The 21294-nt window shown below is 41.5% G+C and overlaps 1 protein-coding gene across 14 annotated transcripts; it reads right to left on the reverse strand.

Annotated features, from left to right (window-relative positions):
- Positions 1–35: 35 nt before the first annotated feature.
- On the reverse strand, positions 36–21090 carry mybpc2b (myosin binding protein Cb). Of its 14 annotated transcripts, none has more exons than XM_047032086.1 (36): positions 20955–21090; positions 14848–14865; positions 14661–14693; positions 14380–14397; positions 14263–14274; positions 14125–14145; positions 13566–13589; positions 13087–13113; positions 11810–11836; positions 11675–11707; positions 10130–10195; positions 9772–9920; positions 8986–9103; positions 8831–8879; positions 8383–8442; positions 8045–8214; positions 7814–7946; positions 7035–7159; positions 6542–6647; positions 6191–6354; positions 5915–6080; positions 5499–5605; positions 5292–5321; positions 5054–5196; positions 4694–4853; positions 4473–4577; positions 4134–4322; positions 3847–3981; positions 3427–3594; positions 3103–3191; positions 2679–2874; positions 2443–2582; positions 1434–1593; positions 1055–1191; positions 685–871; positions 36–168 (listed from the first exon to the last, which is right to left on the reverse strand). In XM_047032086.1, the coding sequence occupies exons 1-36, from the start codon at positions 20974–20976 to the stop codon at positions 137–139; spliced, it is 3519 nt and encodes a 1172-aa protein (XP_046888042.1). In that variant the 5' UTR covers positions 20977–21090; the 3' UTR covers positions 36–136. The 14 variants fall into 14 exon arrangements, with proteins under 14 accessions (XP_046888042.1, XP_046888041.1, XP_046888044.1 ...); XM_047032085.1 differs by having other exon boundaries at positions 14661–14696; XM_047032088.1 differs by lacking the exon at positions 14125–14145.
- Positions 21091–21294: the final 204 nt, after the last annotated feature.

A 21294-nucleotide genomic window follows, 5' to 3' on the forward strand; every position in this document is an offset into this window, starting at 1 on the left:
TATTTTTATATCATTGTGATAAAACAGGATGCATAAACACTTCAAGTATGTTTTATTGATGAAGACAAATATGTATTTTGTCCAGAGCTACCGTCATTGTGATTTGGTTCATGTAATTTAAATATCGTTATTCTTCTCAGTCTTTCTCCGTCTTTTCAACTGGGACAGCTGGGAAGAGAAATAAGGAATAACAAGTTACATGAAATAAAACCCAGTTGAGCCTTTGTGTTCCAGCATTCTATCCATTTAAGTACTATTTCTTTAATCATTTTATTTTATAACCAAATCAACCGACTTGTCTTTTTACCAATGAATACTACACACTGACCTTGAAGCCTAGATGGATATCTATTGTATTTAATATCCCTAAGTGTGTTTCATTTCATTTAATAAATCAATCATTTAAGTGTGTCTTTTTCAATACATCAAATCCCAGGCTGTTCCCTCTCACCCCTCTCTCTCTCTCTCTCTCTCTCTCTCTCTCTCTCTCTCTCTCTCTCTCTCTCTCTCTTTCTCTCTCTTTCTCTCTCTCTCTCTCTCTCTCTCTCTCTCTCTCTCTCTCTCTCTCTGTCTCTCTCTCTCTCTCTCTGTCTCTCACACACACACACACACACACACTCACTACTGTATATTTATCTCTGTCTATCTCTCTCTCTTTCCTCCCTCCTTCCCCATTCTCCGTACCTCGTATCTCCAGCTTACACTCCACTTCATCTTCTCCAAGGTCATTCATCGCCTTGCAGGAGTACTTCCCCCCGTCATACAGGCTGGGCTTACGGATGTTCAGGGTCAGCACCCCCTGGTTGTTCTGCATCAGGAACTTGGGGTCGTCTCCCAGGATCATCCGGTTCCTCATCCAGACAATTTTTGGCTGGAAGGGAACCACACCAGAAACACAGTTAGGCGTTAAGGTATTTCATATGATCTTTCTGGAAGTGGGTCTTGTTAAATCAGAGATCTGGTTAGTTGTAGAACATAATGTTCTCTTCAATGCAATATTTACAAAGAGGAATGCTAAAGGATTCCTTCCGGAGCTTTGAGGGACCGCCTGTACCTTAGGGAATCCTCTTACAGAACAGCTGATGGCAGTGCTGTAGCCTGCCACTACAGATCTGTCCTGCAGGGGCTGTGTGAACTTTGGACAGGCGTTCATGTCCTTTTCCTTGAAAGGAGCCCGGTTGTAGTCCAGTCCTGAGCAGAGGGAAAAACACACCTAGATATTACATTCCAATCATCACTGATTGGTCGACAGACTCGTTCTTTAGTTATAATCATGGTATGGCCTAGATTCGTTTCTGTACGTAACCACAAGCATAAGCAAAGAGTACAGACTCATGCATGTACAGTGTTTTAAACCGTCGCACTCATAGGTATCATAGACACGCACACAGACACACACAGACACACACAGACACACACAGACACACACAGACCTATCTTGGGTATGGCAGCTGTGTTCTTGCTGAAACATGGCTCTTCGCTCAGACCACAGAGGTTCTCGCTGTAGACACGGAAGGTGTACTCATTCCCCATCACCAGGTCTGACGCTGTACAATTTGGTCGTCTGTTGTGCTCGTAGACAGTGAACCACTCCTAGAAAAGACCAAGACACAGATAAGGAGAGAGAGAGAAAGAGAGAATCATGATGCCAAAGCTGTCTGTCTGTTTTGTTGTTGTTGCTTTATCTCTGTTCCTCAACACCATTTGTTTTGTCCAGAGAGGTCTGTCATGAGAGTGTAAGTACTTATCTCCCATTGTATAGCCAAAGACAGAAAAGTAAAGGGAAGAAGAGAAGAGAAAGAGCGAGAGATAATGCAAGAGTGAGACAGATACATGAGAATGAAGGAAAACTGAAATCAGATGTTAGTAAAAACCGGGCTGGTAATCAGAAAGTTACCAGTTCGATTCCTGGCCGGGTCAAATACGTTGTGTCATTGGTCAAGGCACTTCACCCTACTTGCCTTGGGGGAAATGTCCTTGTACTTACTGTAAGTCGCTCTGGATAAGAGTGTCTGCTAAATGACTCAATGTACATGTTAGAACAGGGTGATGTGAATAGCCTCGGGCACAGGGAGCTGACATGCAGAGAGATGTAGATTGGCCCCCAGGCAAGATGGTCCCACATGTTAAATGTTCATCATATTATGTTTCTGAGTGACATCATCACACACATACAATGCTTTGATTGCTCTAAATGGAGAAATGTACTGAAAAATATACAAAGCCTGACAAAATGTGCAACATTAGAATTAGACAGAACTGAATCAGAAAGAAAACAAAGACCATATTAGAATCAGATCACACCATGGAGTGTATTTCTGCAGGACTACATTATTCCCATACTAGTCTCTCAACCTTGTACTGTATATAAAACAAGCTAGGCATCCTGGGTAATGAAGTTGTCTTGACCCTCTGTCCCCTGTGTACTGTACCATCTCATACCATCGTTTTCTTGTCTGCCTTCTGTATGGTGTAGCCCGTGATGTCACAGTTGCCATCGTCTTTGGGTGGCTTCCACTCCAGAGCTGCATTGAAGCCCCAAACCTCAGCCACATTCACTCCTACAGGAGGCCCTGGCTTGTCTGATTGGAGAGAAACACACAGCGGTTGGCTGCAAGTATCTCTGAAAGCCCCTTCACAAACAAAAAGACGGAAAAGTCCTCTCGTTCAATCCTTACCCACGATACGAATTTCGAGAGAGGCCCTGTCCTCCATGTTCTCAATCTGTAGGACCAGCTCGTATTTTCCAGAGTGCTCTCTCTCCGCAGAGCGAATGAACAGGATGCTATCTACGTTTGAGTTGAGGACACCCACCTTCTTTGGGTCGATGGGTTCCCCATCCTTGTACCATGTCGCAACTGGACGTGGCTTACCCTGTCAGACACGAAAACCATGCTTTGATCACATGCAGAAAACGGAGAGTCTTGTTTTGGTCTTGTTTTGCACTGATACATGTATTTTTTACAGAGGTAATACTGCATATAGCTATTCCTGTTGAGCTCATAATTACTGTGCCAAGTCCAGGATATCGACATGGTGTTGCACTTAGTGACTAGAGACAACTTTTCTATGACGGTCAGTGGGTTTGTTCAAACAACCAACCTGGAAGGGGATAGTCAGATTAATCTTTTCCCCGACTTTCCTGATGTATTTCTGTCTCAGATTCCGAGGGAGACGGATCTTAGGCAACTCTGGAGGAAGGAGAAGGATGGCTTTCAGAGAAACACATGCTCAAAAACCCCAAAAGTTGACACATTTCTGTCATGAGACAGACTAGTCACATACTATATTTAGAACGTCTAAATGTATTAATTTCTGCAGATCATATTTTTACATCTAGGGTAAGTTTAAACTAGGTCAGGTCTGTTGGATGCTTGGGGAGATGGCTGTGTAGACTCACACACACACACACACACACACACTTACCCATGATCTCGCGGATGGTGACAGACTGGGCAAGCAATGCAGGGGGACTGAGTCCTGCGATGTTCTTGGCCATAACTCTAAAGTTGATCTTCTCCCCTGTCGGAAGGTCACGCACCACGTAGCCTTGTCTCTCACACAGTTCCTTGTTCACCTGCACCCACTCAGTACCTGCAACCAACGTAGAAAAGACACCCCATGGAGAAATGTGCTTCGACACAGATGCTTCAGTTTGTCCCTCAGGCTTCAGAATTTGTATTTATTGAATCGGCTTGAATAGATATATGCATAATATATATTTATTAAATCATGCAATACTTAATACTTGATCTCGAAACAAACTGAACCCTATTCGTTTGACAGCCCAGTGATTGTAATTATCATCCATATTTGACAGTGCTATATGTAGTCTTTCAGCCTCACCTCCCTCTTTGCAGTACTCAATAATGTAGCCGTCCAGGCCTCCCGCGCCGATCTTCTCCGGTGCCAGCCACTTGAGGGTGCATGTGGTGTCTGTCACATCGTGGACCATGAGGCGTACGGGTTCACTGGTCGGGGCTGGGACAGAGACAGAAGCTTGGTAAGCAGGGGTGTGTGACCGTGGGAGGAAGGAGCCGTTTTAACAAGACAACAGGGGAGTGATGAAAATACAGAAGAAAAAAGCAGTGGGTTTTAGAGGACGTGGGTGAAAGCTGCTTTTCACCACATACCGATGGGCATGAAGGGTTTGGAGTTGAGGCTGGGGGGGGAGAGGCCGATGCCGTTGACGGCAAACACCCTCATCTCGTAGAGCACGCCCTCGATCATCCTCTTAGCCTCGTAGGTGGTCGACTCGTACACGTCAAAGTTGAGCTTTGTCCATCTGGACGATCCCTTCTTCTTTCTCTCCATCAGATAACCTGAGTGGGGGGGAGAATGAGAGAGGGGATTGGAGAAGAGAAAAAGAGAACGGCGTGTTTTAAAACGATGCTTTTTGCCATTGAACAACGTCCAGGCATGTGTGAATGTTGATGGGTCGTTTGAAAAGCGGAATGTCATGCGCTATGTACCTTTGATTGGTGCACCACCGTCAAACTTGGGTGGGTCCCAGACAATAGTGGCACAGTCCTCTCCCACCGCGGTACACTTGACATTCTCTGGTTCATCTGGCACATCTAGAAAAGGGAGCGGTTTCAGCCGTCAGTCAAAGCTCATGTGACTATGGATATACTTCAGATTTAGTTTTCCGCAGTGTCCATCATAGTTAAGTGATCGATACAGACAGACTTACCAACAATCTTGACAAACAGGTTAGCTTTGTCCTCTCCCGCAGGGTTGGTGACGGTGATGCTGTAGTTGCCTTCATCCGCCCTCTCCGCCCCCTCTATGACAAAGCAGCTCAGGTCCTTCCTGGCCTCAACCCTCATACGCCCCTCGACGTCCGTGATTGGCTGAGAGACAGGAAGTCAAAACAACTTCCGGGTCAAAATAGTCTTACGAGACCCTCGTGGGCGTATCGCATATTTTCTTCTAAACACAGATACAGATGGATATTGATTTGACAGTATTTGTTTACACAGTTTCACATCTTGGCCACGTAAGGGTCCAACGTTACAGACTGCTCCCTGATTGGCTGAGTTCCTGCCCTTACCTGATCTCCCTTCATCCAGACCACGGTGGGGGCGGGCTCTCCACTGATCTCCACATCCAGGCGGAGCTTGTTTCCTGCCACCACGATGATGGTGTTCTGGGACACCATGTTCCCTGTAGTGTCCAGGTGGATCTTGGGAGGGTCTGATGACACACACACACACACACAAAATCGATGTATATTTCATAAACAGCTGTGCTATTGTGATTTAAAAACACACAGGTCTGTTTTCACTGACCTTGGCGAGGGACATAGTCGATCTTGATTTCTGTACAGAAACATAGAAAGAGAAGGTATCAGTCAAGGCACAATGCATGTCAATTTGACAGAAGTTGAAATCAAAGGTATTATAGTTCAATGCACTGTACATATCCTCTTCACTAGCTCTCCTCTAGGAGGTAAAACGTTTTGTAAAGAATCTCGTTTTCATTTTTGTTTCTCTCACCCAGGAAGTTGAGTTTGGCTGAGAGAGAGAGGGCGTAGCCGTCTGGGATAAACGTGTAGTCTCCGGCATCCTCGGGCTTCACCTCATCAATGGTCAGTCGATGCATCCTGAAACACACAAACATGTGATCCAGTACAGGAAACAGGAAACACAACAACAGTTTAATAAGATGTAATTATAATGTGATGTCAGGCTGGTTCTGTGGGTGGAGACACAGAGTATGATGGTTGACATTTGTACAGATGTGCTTTTTATGACAGTGGTGTTATTTATATAATAATAAATTAAATAAAAATTAATGAACAAAAAAAGATGAATCTTGACCAACTCTTGTGGGAGCTCTTGCTACATCTGTGCAACAGAACCTGTCCTGTGCCTCTCATTGGCCTCCGTCAGCCTCCATCCCTGTCTCTCACCTGCCAATGTGAGTCATTTTGATGCGGTCGCTGGGCAGAACCTCCACACCATCCTTAAACCACTTCCCAGTCACCTTCTCGTCCGACACCTCGCACTTGAACATGGCTTGATCTGCGGCCCTCACGGTTAGGTCAGCGATGCTCTGCAACACCTCCAGTTCCTTCTCTGGGAGACGCGACCGCAGACGGGGAAGTGAGGGAGGGAGAATTCTAGACGTGATGGGGTATTTCAAATCCCTACCTCTAACAGTTCCAGCCAGACAAAATAGATGGTACCTTCCACTTCCAGCTCTCCTTTGGTGTGCCCCCCGTTTGTCCAGGCATGGTACATTCCGATGTCGTCCAGGGTGGCCTCCTGGATGATAAGCCAATGCTTCTTTCCATCCTTCTTAAAGCGGAACTTCTGTGAATCCCTCGAGAGTTCCTGATCTTCATAAGCCCTGAGGAAAGAACAGAACTAATGCCAGCTTTGTGTACACATTTTAGACCCCTGAGATGAATTGGACATGCTGACCAGTGAGGACAAAAATGCCTTTCACCACACGTGTAGCCCCGACACGAATTTACAAATGCCATGACTAAGATCACTGTTGACTTTCTGCTACACAGTCAGTATGGTGTACTAACCACATGACATGGGCCCCCTCTTCAGACACCTCGATCTCAAACTCCACCCTCTCTCCCACGACGACGTGATAGTCATCCATCAGCTTGGTGATTGTTATTGGGGGTTCTGAAGAAGACAACAATATTCGACTTCAGGTCACAAAGCTTCATGTTTCATCTCTTATTACTCTGTGATCATTACAGTATGTTCGTTTAAGCCAAGTGTTCTGTGCAATATTGTCTGATTGTCTGATATAAGACTGCTCCTAGACTAAGTACAATGCGGGTATTGTTCAGTGGTCGAGCATTTGACAGTAAATCAAGAGATCACAGGTTCAAATCCCCCCACACATGAACATTGACAAAAGTGTCTATTACGTAAATTGAATACATGACATTGCAGTGTATGTCGAGATTAAATGGATTCCAAACACATTGCGCAATTCTTAACGGGTAGGACTGCAAAACAGTTCTTAATAATAGGGATGTGAAAGAATGAGAATGGCTTCCCTACCCTTGACAAACACTTCTGTGAAACACTTTTCATTCTCTACCACACACTCGTAGGCAGCATCGTCAGCCAGTGTAGACTTGTTGATAGTGAGTGTCCTGATGTTACCCACGGACTCGATGATATACCTGTCAACCAGACAGAGAGACAGGAGAGTTTGGCATGACAGAGAAAGGGCCTATTATGTGACACTCTCACTAGCAATGGAGTAGAGATGTCGACGTCTGTGTGATGTGATCTAATTTCGTTCATGCTAGCAGTGCTGAAGATAACGCTCCAGATAAAAATGCTTCATGAAGCAGCTACTGTACCAAAAGGAAAACAAGAGGATCTCCTATGAAACCTTGATACATGTAACTGATATCAGTCTTAATCCACGGGTTATTTCATAGTCAGGCCGGACTCAAACTTGCCACCATGTTGTTCTCCCAGAGGGCCTTATTATGACTCCCTATAAATAAAATGTGTTGATGGCAGCGCCATTTGAATATATGGTGTTGTGGTAAAGATAATTTTAGAGCGCTATTTTCCAGCGCCATAGGAATCTCCTTGCCTCTGTCACCAAATAGTCCACAGTGAATTAGATAGGGGTCACGGGCCAATCAATCTATTTCATCTTGTAATTTGCTATGGTGTAGACAGGTGATACATATAAGACTTTGGGAGGTGGTCCTGCGAAAGCCAGAAATAGACTTAGAAGTAAAAGTAGCTTCCAAAATGTTCTGCTAATTCATACGAGGGTGTCTTGAAATGAGGTTTGATGAGAGTGATTGAGTGCATACTTGGCAGATGGCTTAATTTCCTGTCCATTTTTCAACCATTTGACCTGGGCGTTGGGGTCGACCAGCTCCACAGACAGAATGATCTTCTTTCCTTTCTCACAAGAGTAGGCGGATTCCAGTTTCTTCAGGAAAGCTTAGGGTAAGATGAAATAAGAATTATATTTATTTTTCCAACAACCAGGAAAAATGTCAAACCAACTGTATTTCGTTCTCTCCTCTCCTGTGTCTTACCATCACTGTGCTTGGGTTCCACTGTCTTCATCTTCTTCAAACGTTTTAACATGCCCCTAAGGTCTGTGATGCCATATTCAAAGGCAATCTTCTCATACTCGCTGGGATGGGCGGTCTTAAGGATGTCCCACACATCCTTCTCTTCTGCAACCGGCTGAGGCTTCTTCTTCCTACCGGTGATGAAGAGAGGGTGTAGAAGAAAAGAAAGAATTCAAAAAGAAAATCAGTGACACAAAACAGTAGTCTGGTGTTACACGGTTGGTATTAAAATGGTTTTGTATAACGTCTTGAATTTGACTGTGGTCTATACTTATTCTGCACGAAGTAAAACGATTCACTTTTTGGTGGCTTTTAACAGGGCGCTGAAGTCCAGGTCTCCATCGTCCTCTCCAGCACCTCTGAGAATGAAAACAGTATCCTTGTCACCCTGGATCAAGCAGATCAAGTGTGTTGCAGGGCCACAAAAAGCAATCAAACTCAGACCTCCTTCTTGGACATGCTGAAAGACATAGTGAGCCACATGCACTTGGACAACTACATTATCGTTACACACGTAAGCACACACAGGGATGCGCGTGCAAACGGGCACATTTCACGTACATAAAAACACACACACACACATGTCTTACAGAAACACACATACACACCCTTCCGCTCGTGTAAGTCAGTTAAAACATGCAAACACGCACATACACATCACACACACACAGACACGACAGACACACGCACACACAAAAACCTTCAGAGGTCTTAACTAACTGACACTTGAAACCCTCGCACACTTACGATCTTTTAAAAGCTGACAGAATGTCTGCCTCTTCCTCTTTTTCAGTAGCTGCAACAGAGTATACATGTCATGATTACACACATACACATACGCAGGTCGTCCAACTGTTCTCTCAAAGGGGACTTAACAGCATATTAGGTTCTCTTCAGCTCACCCTCCACAGTGATCTCAAATGTGCTGCTGTCACATTTGTCTTTGGAGATCACCTCACACCTGTATCCACCAGCATCACCTGCTACCACTTTGATGATCTTCATCTCGTAGGTGTAGATCTGTAGAGAGGTCAGGGTACTTTGAACACTGTGTGTATGTATGTGCGAATGTGTGATGAAGATTTGAGTATACATGATCTGCACTTATCACCCTTCTATGGTAGCAAATCAGTGACTTTTAAAAGGCATTGAATATGTAATATTGAAATTTAAACACCATCAAATTTGTTAGTTTAGAATTCAAGTCTTTTGAAACATGAATGTATTTCAATGTAAAATCAGATCCAAAAATGTGACTGTTGAGGCGAACATTTTTGAGTGAGATGGTTCAATTGCATTCAGGCTCGATTGCCTTACCTATCCTTGGTCCCGGATGTTGCAATCAGAATTTTTCTGGCTCGATTTTTTGGCTTAAATTTTATTCGAATTTGAGCAGCCTGAATTTTGTTCTATTTCAATTTCTGAGACTTGAATTTTTTTTTTTTGGGGGGGGGGGGGGGCTGAATATTATTATTCAAATTTGAGTAACCTGAATTTGCGAACCTTATATTTTCTGATCAGATTTTTTTACACTGAAATAAATTCATATTTCAAAGAGGTGAATTAAAAACCAACAAATTCAGTGGTGTTTGAATTTCAATATTAAGTATTCAATGCCTTCATTCAAAATTCCAAACATTGTCACAGATTTTCCTCCATCCAACACACACACACACATACACACACACCTTGGTGTTTCTGTCATAAGTCTCCTTAAACTGCAGGTGTTTCCCGGCCTTGCTGCCCAGATCCAACCACTTCCCCTTCAACCACTTAATGGTTGGCTTTCTCGTCAGTTTGGATGAGTCGACTTTGGCAATGAATATCATGTCCTTCCCTGAAAAAACACCACCAGCAATCAAAGAGTAACACTTTGACAGCTGCACAGCTGAACACCAACAAAACTACTGATTCACTGTCACCATGGTGAGCCGTTTTGATGAGCATTTGATTTGAGCGTGTTTAATTCGGGGGGGGGGGGGGGGAACGTGTCGTGTTCATGTGGTATGTGTGTGTAGGTCTGTGGGCAGAGCGTGTGATTCTGACCTGCCACTGCGGTGGCCGTCACAGGCTTCTCCACAAACAGGCCGCTCAGCTCCGTCTTCTCCGGCTCTGCGTGACGGCAGACACAACTGAGGACACGCTCTCAAACGTCAACGCAAATGCAAACGTACACATGCCACAAACGCACATCGCGCGTGTGATGACCACTGGGAAAATACTTCAATCAGAGAATTCCGAGTATCTCTGTATCCTGTCGCCATAACAACCAACGTCTCCGTGCACACAAACAGTAAATGAACGGGACAAAAATGATAAATACACAATATACAATGAGCTCTGTAGGCAAACAGTTTCAAGAACCACGTCGGCGGGTGGTCCACACTGCAAATTACAGTTTACAAAACATGTAAAGCAAGAGATGTAAATATGCACTGTAGATACTTATAAAACACACCAAATAAACAGGCATGGTGAACACTGCAGTGGTTGGCACCACAACACTAAATAGAACAGGTTCAAAGTGCTCACAAACACACCCACCCACGGACAACTACAGTATGTGGGAACATTCACAAAAGCATTCTGTGGAACAATTGACACCAACAGCAAGAGTTGGGATCAACAGGTGTAAATAAACCATGACAACCAGAGATAAACTGTCTCTGTGCCTCACCAGGTTCAGCTTCTGGTGCTGGGGTTTCTGAAAACCAGTCAAATGGTTACTTTGATAAAGGTTTCCTTTCACAAACCAGGCAGCAATGCCATTGACCTCATAATAATTTCTCATCATCACCATGTATTTGACATCAGAGCTATTCTATGTGAACTGTAAAATGGAAGGAAGTAACTTAAACATTCAGATGTTTTCATCTGCAGCTTCAGGGGCTAAATTCTCTGAACTTCCTAATTAAAATAACCAAGGACGATCAATGATGAGAATCACTTCTTTCACATTCTTTGATTTTGACTGTTGTCAGTCTTGTATGCATACCACTTTCCCCCCAGTGGGTTCACCAAATGTCTGTGCAGCTGTTGAGGCGCTTTATGGCCAGGCCAGAGAGGTGAATAGGTGCATGGGTCAGGAGGTCAATAGGGCTTATGGCAGGAGACGGGTATCCTACATTTAAAAATGCAGTGAAGGGCCTATAGTTGGAGAGGGTCAAGCGACCTGCATCTCTAGGTCAGGAGATGCACATGACCTATGTCCAGAAAGGGGGCTCCTAGTTTAGGCTACATGTACTGTAGGGTCCACGTCTTTAGGCAATTGAGGGCCTAGGTCTGTTCCCTATGCCAGAGACAAAGCTGACTGAAGATCTATATACTGTATGTGAGTGTCTGTGATGCAACTGATTTGCCCTTTACTGTACAGTTTTACTGACTTTCATATACAATTGTTGGTCTTTAAACTTAAAGCTCCAGAGAGACTCCACAGGAAACCCCAATGCCTTTGATGTGGTCATTTGTTCTGATCTGGTGTGTTACTTGTCTCTACTCTCAGCTGATTGGCTAATGAACAAATACGTCTAGAACTTAGCCTGAAGTCCCACTGTTATTGGAGGCAGACCTCCAAATGGTTTTTGTTCTCACCTTCCACTTCAGGTGCCGGGTTATCTGCTGTCTCTGATTAGGATGATCAATGATATCAAAGACTTAATATTCATATTTATAAAAACATATATATATATCAGGTGAAGAAATGTTTTTTCCAAATGATGTTCTCACCTGTGGTTGCAGGAGTTTCTGAGTTCTCTGTTTAAACCAACAAATGACACATGTGACTGGTCTTTAGACAGAGCACAACATGCACAGTATGCTATCCCTGCTTTGAACATTAGCAAGAACCAGAAGTAAACTAAATATATTTCAAAAAATCCCCTAGATTATATGCAAGCCTAGAGAGACAACCTATGACTGACAACCTGGCACAGCAATATCATACTGTAATTCTGACAACTGTACGTTGTAGTGGAATCATGCCAAACCAATCCAAAACAACCATCATGTCCAAGATCAAAGCATATCTCCCTTTTCAAATACAACTGCACACAGTACTGCTCCAAAATATAAGAATCCACACAGCATGGAAACACCTTCATTGACTCAGTAGGTCCCATTTAACAAACCAAAGCAAAATTCTCCAACAAAGCAAAGGCACCAATCAGGGCACATAACACAAAACAAAGTCACGTCAATCAGATAAACAAATCAAACCCAAGCAATTTCAATTTCCGATTTCAAGTAAAAGTAAGCAGGAAAGGATTCTTCTCATAATATTCGTATGATCTATTTCACTATAATTAGATACATCCTCTTTCAGTACTCCCTGTATATTCATTCAGTTTGGCACCATCAAAATTGGTATAAACATCAAACATCACAATAGACATATTGCTTCTTTGAGCTTCTATGAGGGGTTTCTTTGAGGAAGCAGTTTAACCAACATAAGTGGTATTCACTGTGATGGGATCCTGCTTTGTGCAGACAGAAGCGTGGGCGTTTACTGTATATTAAGATCATGAGGGAATGTTCAGAGACTAAGAAAGGATCATGCAACCAGCTCCAAGATAATTTCACACATCACTGTTAAATTACTGTAAGTATTTTCCTTGGATGTTGGCACACCAAAACAGCACTGCATGACATAGTTACAATCAACATAGTGCACACATTAACAACAGGCACATGAAACTGGATGGTTACTACAGCACAGTTTCTGAAAACATAATCAATCTTATCCAAACCAAAGCAGTATGATTTACTGTATGTCTCATGCGTCTGCTATACACAAACACTTGTCACAGACATGTACTGTACAAATATACATACAGTCATTTCAGAATCAAATAAACCAACACAGAAAAGCAAACAGTTGACATGAATACATACACTGTGCTGTGTGCTGCATGTATTCAAGGACGACATATTGTTGTCACGTAGTAACACACAGTTCAAACGTAACACAATGTACATTCCCATCAAATTAATTCTGTTACGCTTACCCTCCTCTGCTACTGGTTTAGGCGCCGCTAAAACACATGTTACACAGAAAGTGTACATTAAATATATATATATAGATAGCTATATAAATATATATACTGTACTATTGTTTCTTTTTTTTTTTACAACACACAAATAACCCTTTCCGTTTGACACACGTTATATGTTGAGTTTAGACTCAACATTGTACTGTACATAGGTCATATTGATCAGGACAATATGATAAACATTTGTATGCATACAGTATACTCACAAATGTAACATACAAATATACTATTATACAGTATATACACACAGAAACATATTTAGGCTCTACTGAGTAAATGACAATATGTTTATGTAAGTTGAACTCGATACAGTGATTGGTTTGATCATAGTAGTAAGGAAAGTAGGTGAGTGAATATTACATCACATGCAGAGTAATGCATACTGTACAAGAACATTTACAGTGTACATGGTTGTAGATAAAACTATCCCTTACCATCTTCTGCAGGTGATTCGTCTCCTATGGAAAAAAAAACATTACTCTGACAGGTTTTAATATTGTATATGAGACCTGGGCCAATTTCAGATGTGACTAGATAATTGCATTAACAAATGTGTCATGGTTTTTTATTTAAGTGAGTGTATATTTCTTAAAATAAATTACTTAACTTTCTGGTATTTGTAAGCAAGTTTCACAAAATATATCCTTACATGCAAACATCAGAGAGATAGCACAGACACAAGTTAATTCTTATTCTTCCCGACACAAAAAAAACGAGCCTTAACACTGACCAGGCTACCCTTCATTATTGTGCATGGAAACACATACAGATAACAGAACATAAGAAACAAGTAGATTCAACAGACAGTAGGCAAGGCTGGATCTACCATATGAGCAATCTGGGCACGTGGCCAGGGGTCCTTGGGCATAGAGAGGCCCATGTGTAGACTGCATAAAAAGAGTCTACAGAAGACACATGGACTGGGTACGATGACATGTAACACACGTATACTTCAGGTGTGTCACAGCAGTTTTACATGGTGCACAGTCTTACCCTCTGCAGGTGGTGGTTCTTCTACAAGGACAGAAGCGTTTTGTTTTCAACAATGGCAAGCTATTTTAGCCAATGTCCACACGGACGAAAACTTGTCCTGCCTCATTTTATGAGCACACACATGTATTTATTTGTTACCTGGGGCAGGAGCTGTAACAACAAAAAAAGCAGAAATCAGAAGCAGGGATCAGTTGTAAAATATTTACGTTTAAGAACAGACTGAGTGTTGAGATGACATTGATCCCAGACGCTTACCTTCAGCAGGTGCATCCCCTGAAAGACCACATTGACATATTAGTAGACATATGTGCATTTTGACCATAGATTAATGTAAAAGCAAAATAAGAGCAAAAATAAGTGTTGATTTTTTGTTCAGTATGCCAATGATGCCAAAACTACCGACTTAAATATGACTGGTAGGACTACATGTGTTTCTATGGATTGTACAATGTTTCTTGTGCACCATTTACATATACGTAAACAGAAAACTCACAATACAGCATTATGATACATTCAGAATGGCAAATAGGACTCACTCTCAGCTGGGGTAGGGTCTGGTGCTGCCTGTTCTGCTGCATGGCATGGGCAGGTGACGCAGAGATGGAGACAGCGATAAGGCGACATAACATAGAGGGAGAATGTTTTAGCAGCATTAGGACGTTTAGGAGAAGGAAACACAAAAGGTAAGGCTACATTTACGGTCATGTGCTTTGAGAAACTTACCCTCCACCTCCGGTGGCACTGCAATACAGAAACACATATATATAGTTTCAGACATATGCAAAGACAAGTTTATGAGACATTTCAGTTTTAGCTTACATCTGTGATGAGTTCTATAATACCTCAGTAGAAGCATATCATCAAACTTTGTGTACATGTCAAGTCTCTGTTTTAACTGTAGTACACATACATCATTGTGCTTCCTTAGCTGTCTGTTTGCAATAGGTAAGATATCGTGTATTTCTTGGATTTCATATCTTATTTCACCATTTGGATCACTGCTTTATAATGTAATCTTAGAACTCAGAACTAGAACTTTAAAGCACCATATAAAATCATCACCTGTAAAATTTAAGAGGTAGTAAAACAAGGAACGAAATGTACCCTTCTTGAAAACAATCTAATGCCCTAAAGTGACCGAAACCTTTCTCAGATTACCTGTTAATGTCACGAACGTTTTTTAGTAGCTACGTATGACTCAGCTTATTTGGATGGACATTTGTTGACCAAGGAGGTCAGAGAATACTGGTCTGTGGTCTGTAGGTTAGGAAGGACTGACAGTGACCAGGGGGAGTCAGAAAGCTGGTTGAAGAACACGCTTCTCTGAAATAGACGTATCAGAAGTATCGTATAGCAAAGTCTCTGAGAGCTTCTCTGGGCTGGGCTGCATTTCCACAACCTCTTGCCAAAGGCCAAAGATGGTGTCGTGTGATCTCACTGAATCCCTGCCAGTCCTGCCAGTCCCGCCAGTCACCCTGGATTGTCCAATGTTGCTCTGATTTGGCCAGTGTGACTTCTGATACTGATTTTTCAACCTCAAGTCCAATTTCAAGGAACATGCTCACTTATTTATGCATTTGCTTACATTCAACTGTAGCTACATTTATAAACTGTTTAGTTTAGCACAAAAACAATGAAATAGGCTACGTTAAAATGTTGTTCCTCCTTTTACTTAATTCTTCCACAAAATCTTGTAAGAATCTTTTAGGACAAAGAACCTGTGAAAGGATTGTAATTGACTGTCAAAGCGACGACGATGGTGTCAAAGCACTGGATAACATGTGAGAAGACTTGACTTAAGACATGCCACTTTGAGAAGAGATTGCCACTCGAGTGTAAATCTGCAAAACACTTTTCAGTATGCCAGTAGTATCCTTTTGGGAAACTAAGTCCAGTTAAGTGAGCAGTAGGCCACAGGTTGTGGAGGTTACAGAATGGTCTTGATAGAATGCAGTTCTGAACTGAGTTCTATTCTCTCAATCTGATCAAAGCTCTTTCATTGATTGATATTTTCTTGATATCTGGAAAGCTGATTACTGTAGCTGCCAACATCGAAACAGTTGACAATATTTAAATAGAGATTTTTTGTATCCGCTTTTTGTAGTGTAATACAATAGCTTTTATAAACTAGTGTTAGAAACACACATTACGTTACCTGTTTGTCCTTACTCTCATCACTTTGGAGCTCAAGTATGCACAGCCAGAGTAAACAGACGGAAACATTCAACAAGTTAAAGGAATAATTTACTGCCAGTGTCTCATCGAGACAGGTCCCCATGACTAACCCTAACCCTCGTTAAACATATACAACCGGCTAGCTCTAGTGACAGCCATGCACCCGTGAAGTTGACATAGGAACACACGGAAGTCACTGATGACGTGTTTATGATGATGATGGTGGCTGAGCGGTGAGGGAGTCGGGCTAGTAATCAAGGTTGCCGGATCGATTCCCCGCCGTGCCAAATGACGTTGTGTCCTTGGGCAAGGCACTTCACCCTACTTGCCTCGGGGGGAATGTCCCTGTACTTACTGTAAGTCGCTCTGGATAAGAGCGTCTGCTAAATGACTAAATGACTAAATGTTATCTGTCTTAGACTTCGACTTGCATAGAATACAATCGAATTTGAATAGAATACAAAAAATTTATAGAATAAAATATTACTTCCAAACTGTTCCAAATCACCCTCTTTTAATATTTGATCCTCACCAATAAAGATCCTTAGGCTATTAAGATTTAATGAATACAATATGAATCACGTCACTTGTCAGTAAATGTACAGGATGTGGAAGGAGTGATTATTCACACTGAATGAAATGCATTTAAATGTGTGCATACAGAAGAAACAGGTGTATCTAGTTGCATGACAGATATCTTTAGCTCAAGGCATGTGAGCTTGATGTCATACACAATGGTCATTTACAGAAACGAATACAGGACACATGGTCCGTTTCACACATGACTACATCTGGAAGAACAGTTAAGCTTATGGCAAGTCACCAGTGTTTTATTTGACAGCCTTGACGATATAATTTACTGATATCAGTCATATTGTTTACTTAAAGCAGATTTCTTCTAGAGAGCTCAAGCTACAGTATTACTGAATGTCAAAGTCAAATATTAAAGGAGTTCGCGGGCGGGGAACCCGATAGCATTGTTTAGAGAACTCTAGAAAGAAAAATAAAAAATTAAAGAAAGAGGCAGATGTGTATGACACATAAATGAAGCATTTCCACCCTGAGAATCAAATATCAGGAAGCATCTCTCTTTGAGTTTCAGTGGATTTGTTTCGCTGAGCATCAAAAAACGATTTGTCAGTTGGGGGAAATTAACGGGGATGAAGAGAAGGTGTCTGATATGGGAGGAAACATGAAAGACGCATCAGAGCACTTAATATGCCACTTCAAAGTGTTGTCCAAGTGCAATGATGAAAGGAATGATGGCCTGTGCCACTCCTCTTTCCTCTCCTCCCTTGCCCTCCCCTACCATCCCTTACCCCCTTCCTGGATTTCATTTCATGCATCACTGCTGTCATGCCTTTTGGACTGACAACAGGAGGGTGACGAAAGAGTGAGTTAGAAAGCAAGCCTAAATTGGAAGGGGGGTCTTATTTTTGCTTCACACTGTGATCAAATGTTTGGGAAATAAGCAAGGAAGTAGTAAATAATGATAAAAATATAATCTTGCGAAATTGATGTGATAAATCTGGATGTGGTAGGACCTTATTAAGGCAGAATAAGAAATGTAGAGTGAAAGGTTAGAGGTTATGTTGGCTATTTATAAAATGACATGAAAGAGGAGCGCTATAAAAGATATCAACATTAATAACTCAGAGATGATGGAACATATGTGGAGGGAGAGAGGGTTTGAGCTGTAAACAACTTATACCATAATGTTGCAAACTTTCCAAATAGTTTTTGACTTATTCATTCCAAAATCTCTGATACCTCATCTCTCTATTCTACCCAATGTCATGGTATAGTCTACCAAACTGTGGAAAATTAAAACATACAAAAAGACAAAAAACTACATGTTATCTGAAGAACATATTTTGTAGACACATACTTTTCAAGAACACTTGGCAAACACATATAAATAAAACGAGGCAATAGTAGATTGCATTTCATCCAATGGATGGTAAAATCATGATACGAACTGTCAATGTCATTGCACAGTTAAATAAGTTATATTTAGGGTATTCTCTGTAAAAACCAATCTGAGGAACCCCATAAATCAGGAAGACTGAAGGTTGTAATCTGAGCTGTTCAGCCAAAGGTCAGTGTTTGAGTGAGGGCAGGGCTTAGCTGGTTGGAAAGCGGGGTACATTCATAGGCTGGATAGAAATTTCATATCCATGAAACCATCATAGCACTGGCCTAAGGGGGAACTGTTTACTGTTCAGGGATGAAAAAGGATGATTTGTTCGGAGATTGGGAAAAGGTAATAGGTTGAGAAAAGGTTAGAGACAATCTTGCAAAGATACTCTCAATTAAGAGTTTATGTAGCAAACGAATATGGAAGCTTTAGGTGGAGAAAAAACCAGGGAGGGAGAGAGCTGACAGTTAGGGCATGACATAGTTCCTGTTCTGTTTCTTTAAAAACGAAACTTCCCCCTCACATTCTCCAGTCACTGTATATCTCAGCTGACTGACACCGTGGTGATTTACAGTGACACAAGGTCAAAGTAGATGTAAAAGAGGGAACCCATATGGCTCCTTTGAGGACAGGAAACCAGACACACCATTACTAAACAATAACTACCCATCACAATCTGTTTATAGAATATTTGTTCAGAGCTAAAAATAAACGTTTCAAAAACCTTATGAAATGTAATGAATTAAAACAACATCTTTTCAGAAGCTGAGGCTTTGGTTATCTGGCTCTTCCAGGTTTGTGATGCCCGCAGATGACAGAAACCGCTTGTTCTATGTGTAGATTTTCTTCCTAAGCATTAACTCACAATAGTTGATTTAGTAACTACAAATGCTTCATAAGGCCTAAAGGATAGTTATTTTACAGTGTTTTCTGAAGTGATTCTCCAACTGTGACTACAGCGACCACATTCAGAGAATTAAGTTTAACGACAAGATGGCGGTTGCTTATGAACCTTCATATCACTAATGTTGACTTAGCATCTTTATAACTTCGAATGTAATATTGGCAATGTTCTTTCAATTCATGCTTTAAAACCCTTGATTGTGTGCAATTAATACACAACAAACCTATTTATGCCAATTAAATTCAAAATATTAAAATACAACTGGAATTGTGATGACTTCCAGTGTTTCAAACTGACCATACATGTTACAGCGTGGATTTGGATGACTGGTCAGATGGTTCAAGATCTCACTATCATCCCCAATAACATCTCAGATCACAGCAAGATAGAAGAAATGAAATTAACATTGGTGTGAAAACACTACACGGTTAGGTTATAGCTTTTCATAGATATTTAACAGGCTGTCCTAGACACAAGGTCTGCAAAACAAACCGAGCCGATCTATTTACCTATGCGGTACACACAGGTGAGGTATAGTTACCTTTGACGTATCGTATTTCAAAGGATGTTTATATTTCTACAAGGCGAACAAAATATTTTGGGGAGTTTGCAATAATGGGCTCAAAATACAGGGGAATAATACTTACATAGAAAACTACCTATCAACACAAGCATTTGTATTTGTCATTTGAAATGTCAACAAACTGTCATACGAGTTTGGTATATTTTCTATGGTCTGATTAACTCATCAAACATTGATATATTCTCCTAGGTTGCACTTAATTCACACAACAGCGTATCATTACAGTATGTTAGATGTCAGATGTCTTAGAGATCCGATTGGGCAGTCAGTGATGCTACCTACTGTCGTCTCAGCGAACTGTCCCATCACATGAGCACCAAACCCCAAACCCCATCCCATGTGTCTATGTTCACCACCTGGCCCTCTCTCTATCTTCCTCAGAGACACGTAGTATGGGTTCCGCTTTCCCCCTGTTATTTTCTCCCCTCCAACTGTCCATATATATATTCTCTGGTCTGCTACTCATATTATTTGCTTGCTTCTAGATAGGAACATTGACAGAATGTTTTACAAATAATTTGCAGTGAAACATGGTAGAAGTTTCAACAAATCAATATTATTCTGAGATTGTAAAATGTTACCGAATTATGTTAAGCAGTTTATAGGTTTGTTTCTTCTGTAGCGTAACTAGTTTATAAAGTACTTAGTAAAACAGTTTGACTATTTTCAATTCCATATATGATTTACTTTTCAAATAATAACTATTTTGATATGTATAATTATTATTATTATTTGCAGAATGTGATTTCCTATATAATTTGTTTAGACTAGGGGAGAATATCTATTTTGGGGAAATGCCAGACAAAAATATCAATAAATGTATCTGTCCGGTACCAGGGTCGGCTCCAAGGGCATTGACGGGCAATGCCCCCCCAAATGGAATGCTGTGCCTCCCCACCCTCTATTATTTTAGCAATACGTTTCCATAACAGCTATACACAAAATACCCCCTTGTGGAAACCAAATGCCCCCCCATCTGATTCATTCTGGAGCAGAGCCTGCTGGTACACAAGGAATATGCTTGTAAATCAACCTAAATTCAAAATGTATTATAAATAAATGTATTTATTATAAATGTATGTAATGTAATGAGGCTCCTATTGCATGGTACTCTATGATGCGGTACGGTATTTTGATCCCTTGTTTAGCATACACTATTCCACCTTAAATCAATCATTTATCTTGTCTCTGATGGTATTTCCCCCATGTCTGATAAAAATGAATGGTCCTGTCATGTTGCGTCAGCATACCTGCATCCGTTGCTTCAGACATGATTATCCCACTACCTTCTGCTGTCGTCTTCAAGACTGAGGTCTGGCAGGGATTTTTCCTTTTATTTCTCTCTCTCTCTTTCTCTCTCTCTCTTTCTCTCTCTCCCTCCCTCTCTCTCTCTCCCTCTCTCTCTCTCTCTCCCTCTCTCTCTCTTTCTCTCTCTCTCTGATATCCAAAGCTTTCTTGGCACTTAAGGCCCTGACCCAACAGGGAGGGAGTCAGAGAGAGAGGGAGGAGAAGGGGAGAGGCTGACACTTGAAACTGGTAAAAGATTCCAAGGAAATTACACAGAGAGAGTGTCAAAATGGACGAGACACA

This window comes from Hypomesus transpacificus, chromosome 13, assembly GCF_021917145.1.
Source record: "Hypomesus transpacificus isolate Combined female chromosome 13, fHypTra1, whole genome shotgun sequence".
Classification (NCBI taxonomy): Eukaryota; Metazoa; Chordata; class Actinopteri; order Osmeriformes; family Osmeridae; genus Hypomesus; species Hypomesus transpacificus.

What these genes read in the sequence shown, in the direction of transcription:
- mybpc2b (XM_047032085.1), bottom strand. Translation starts at nt 20,976, where the DNA reads ATGTCTGAAGCAACGGATGCAG. An exon ending in ATTTGAGATCACTGTGGAGG is followed by an intron (nt 8,880 to 8,985) that starts GTGAGCTGAAGA and finishes ACTCTGTTGCAG; the next exon opens with CTACTGAAAAAGAGGAAGAG. An exon ending in TCTCGAAATTCGTATCGTGG is followed by an intron (nt 2,583 to 2,678) that starts GTAAGGATTGAA and finishes CTCTCCAATCAG; the next exon opens with ACAAGCCAGGGCCTCCTGTA.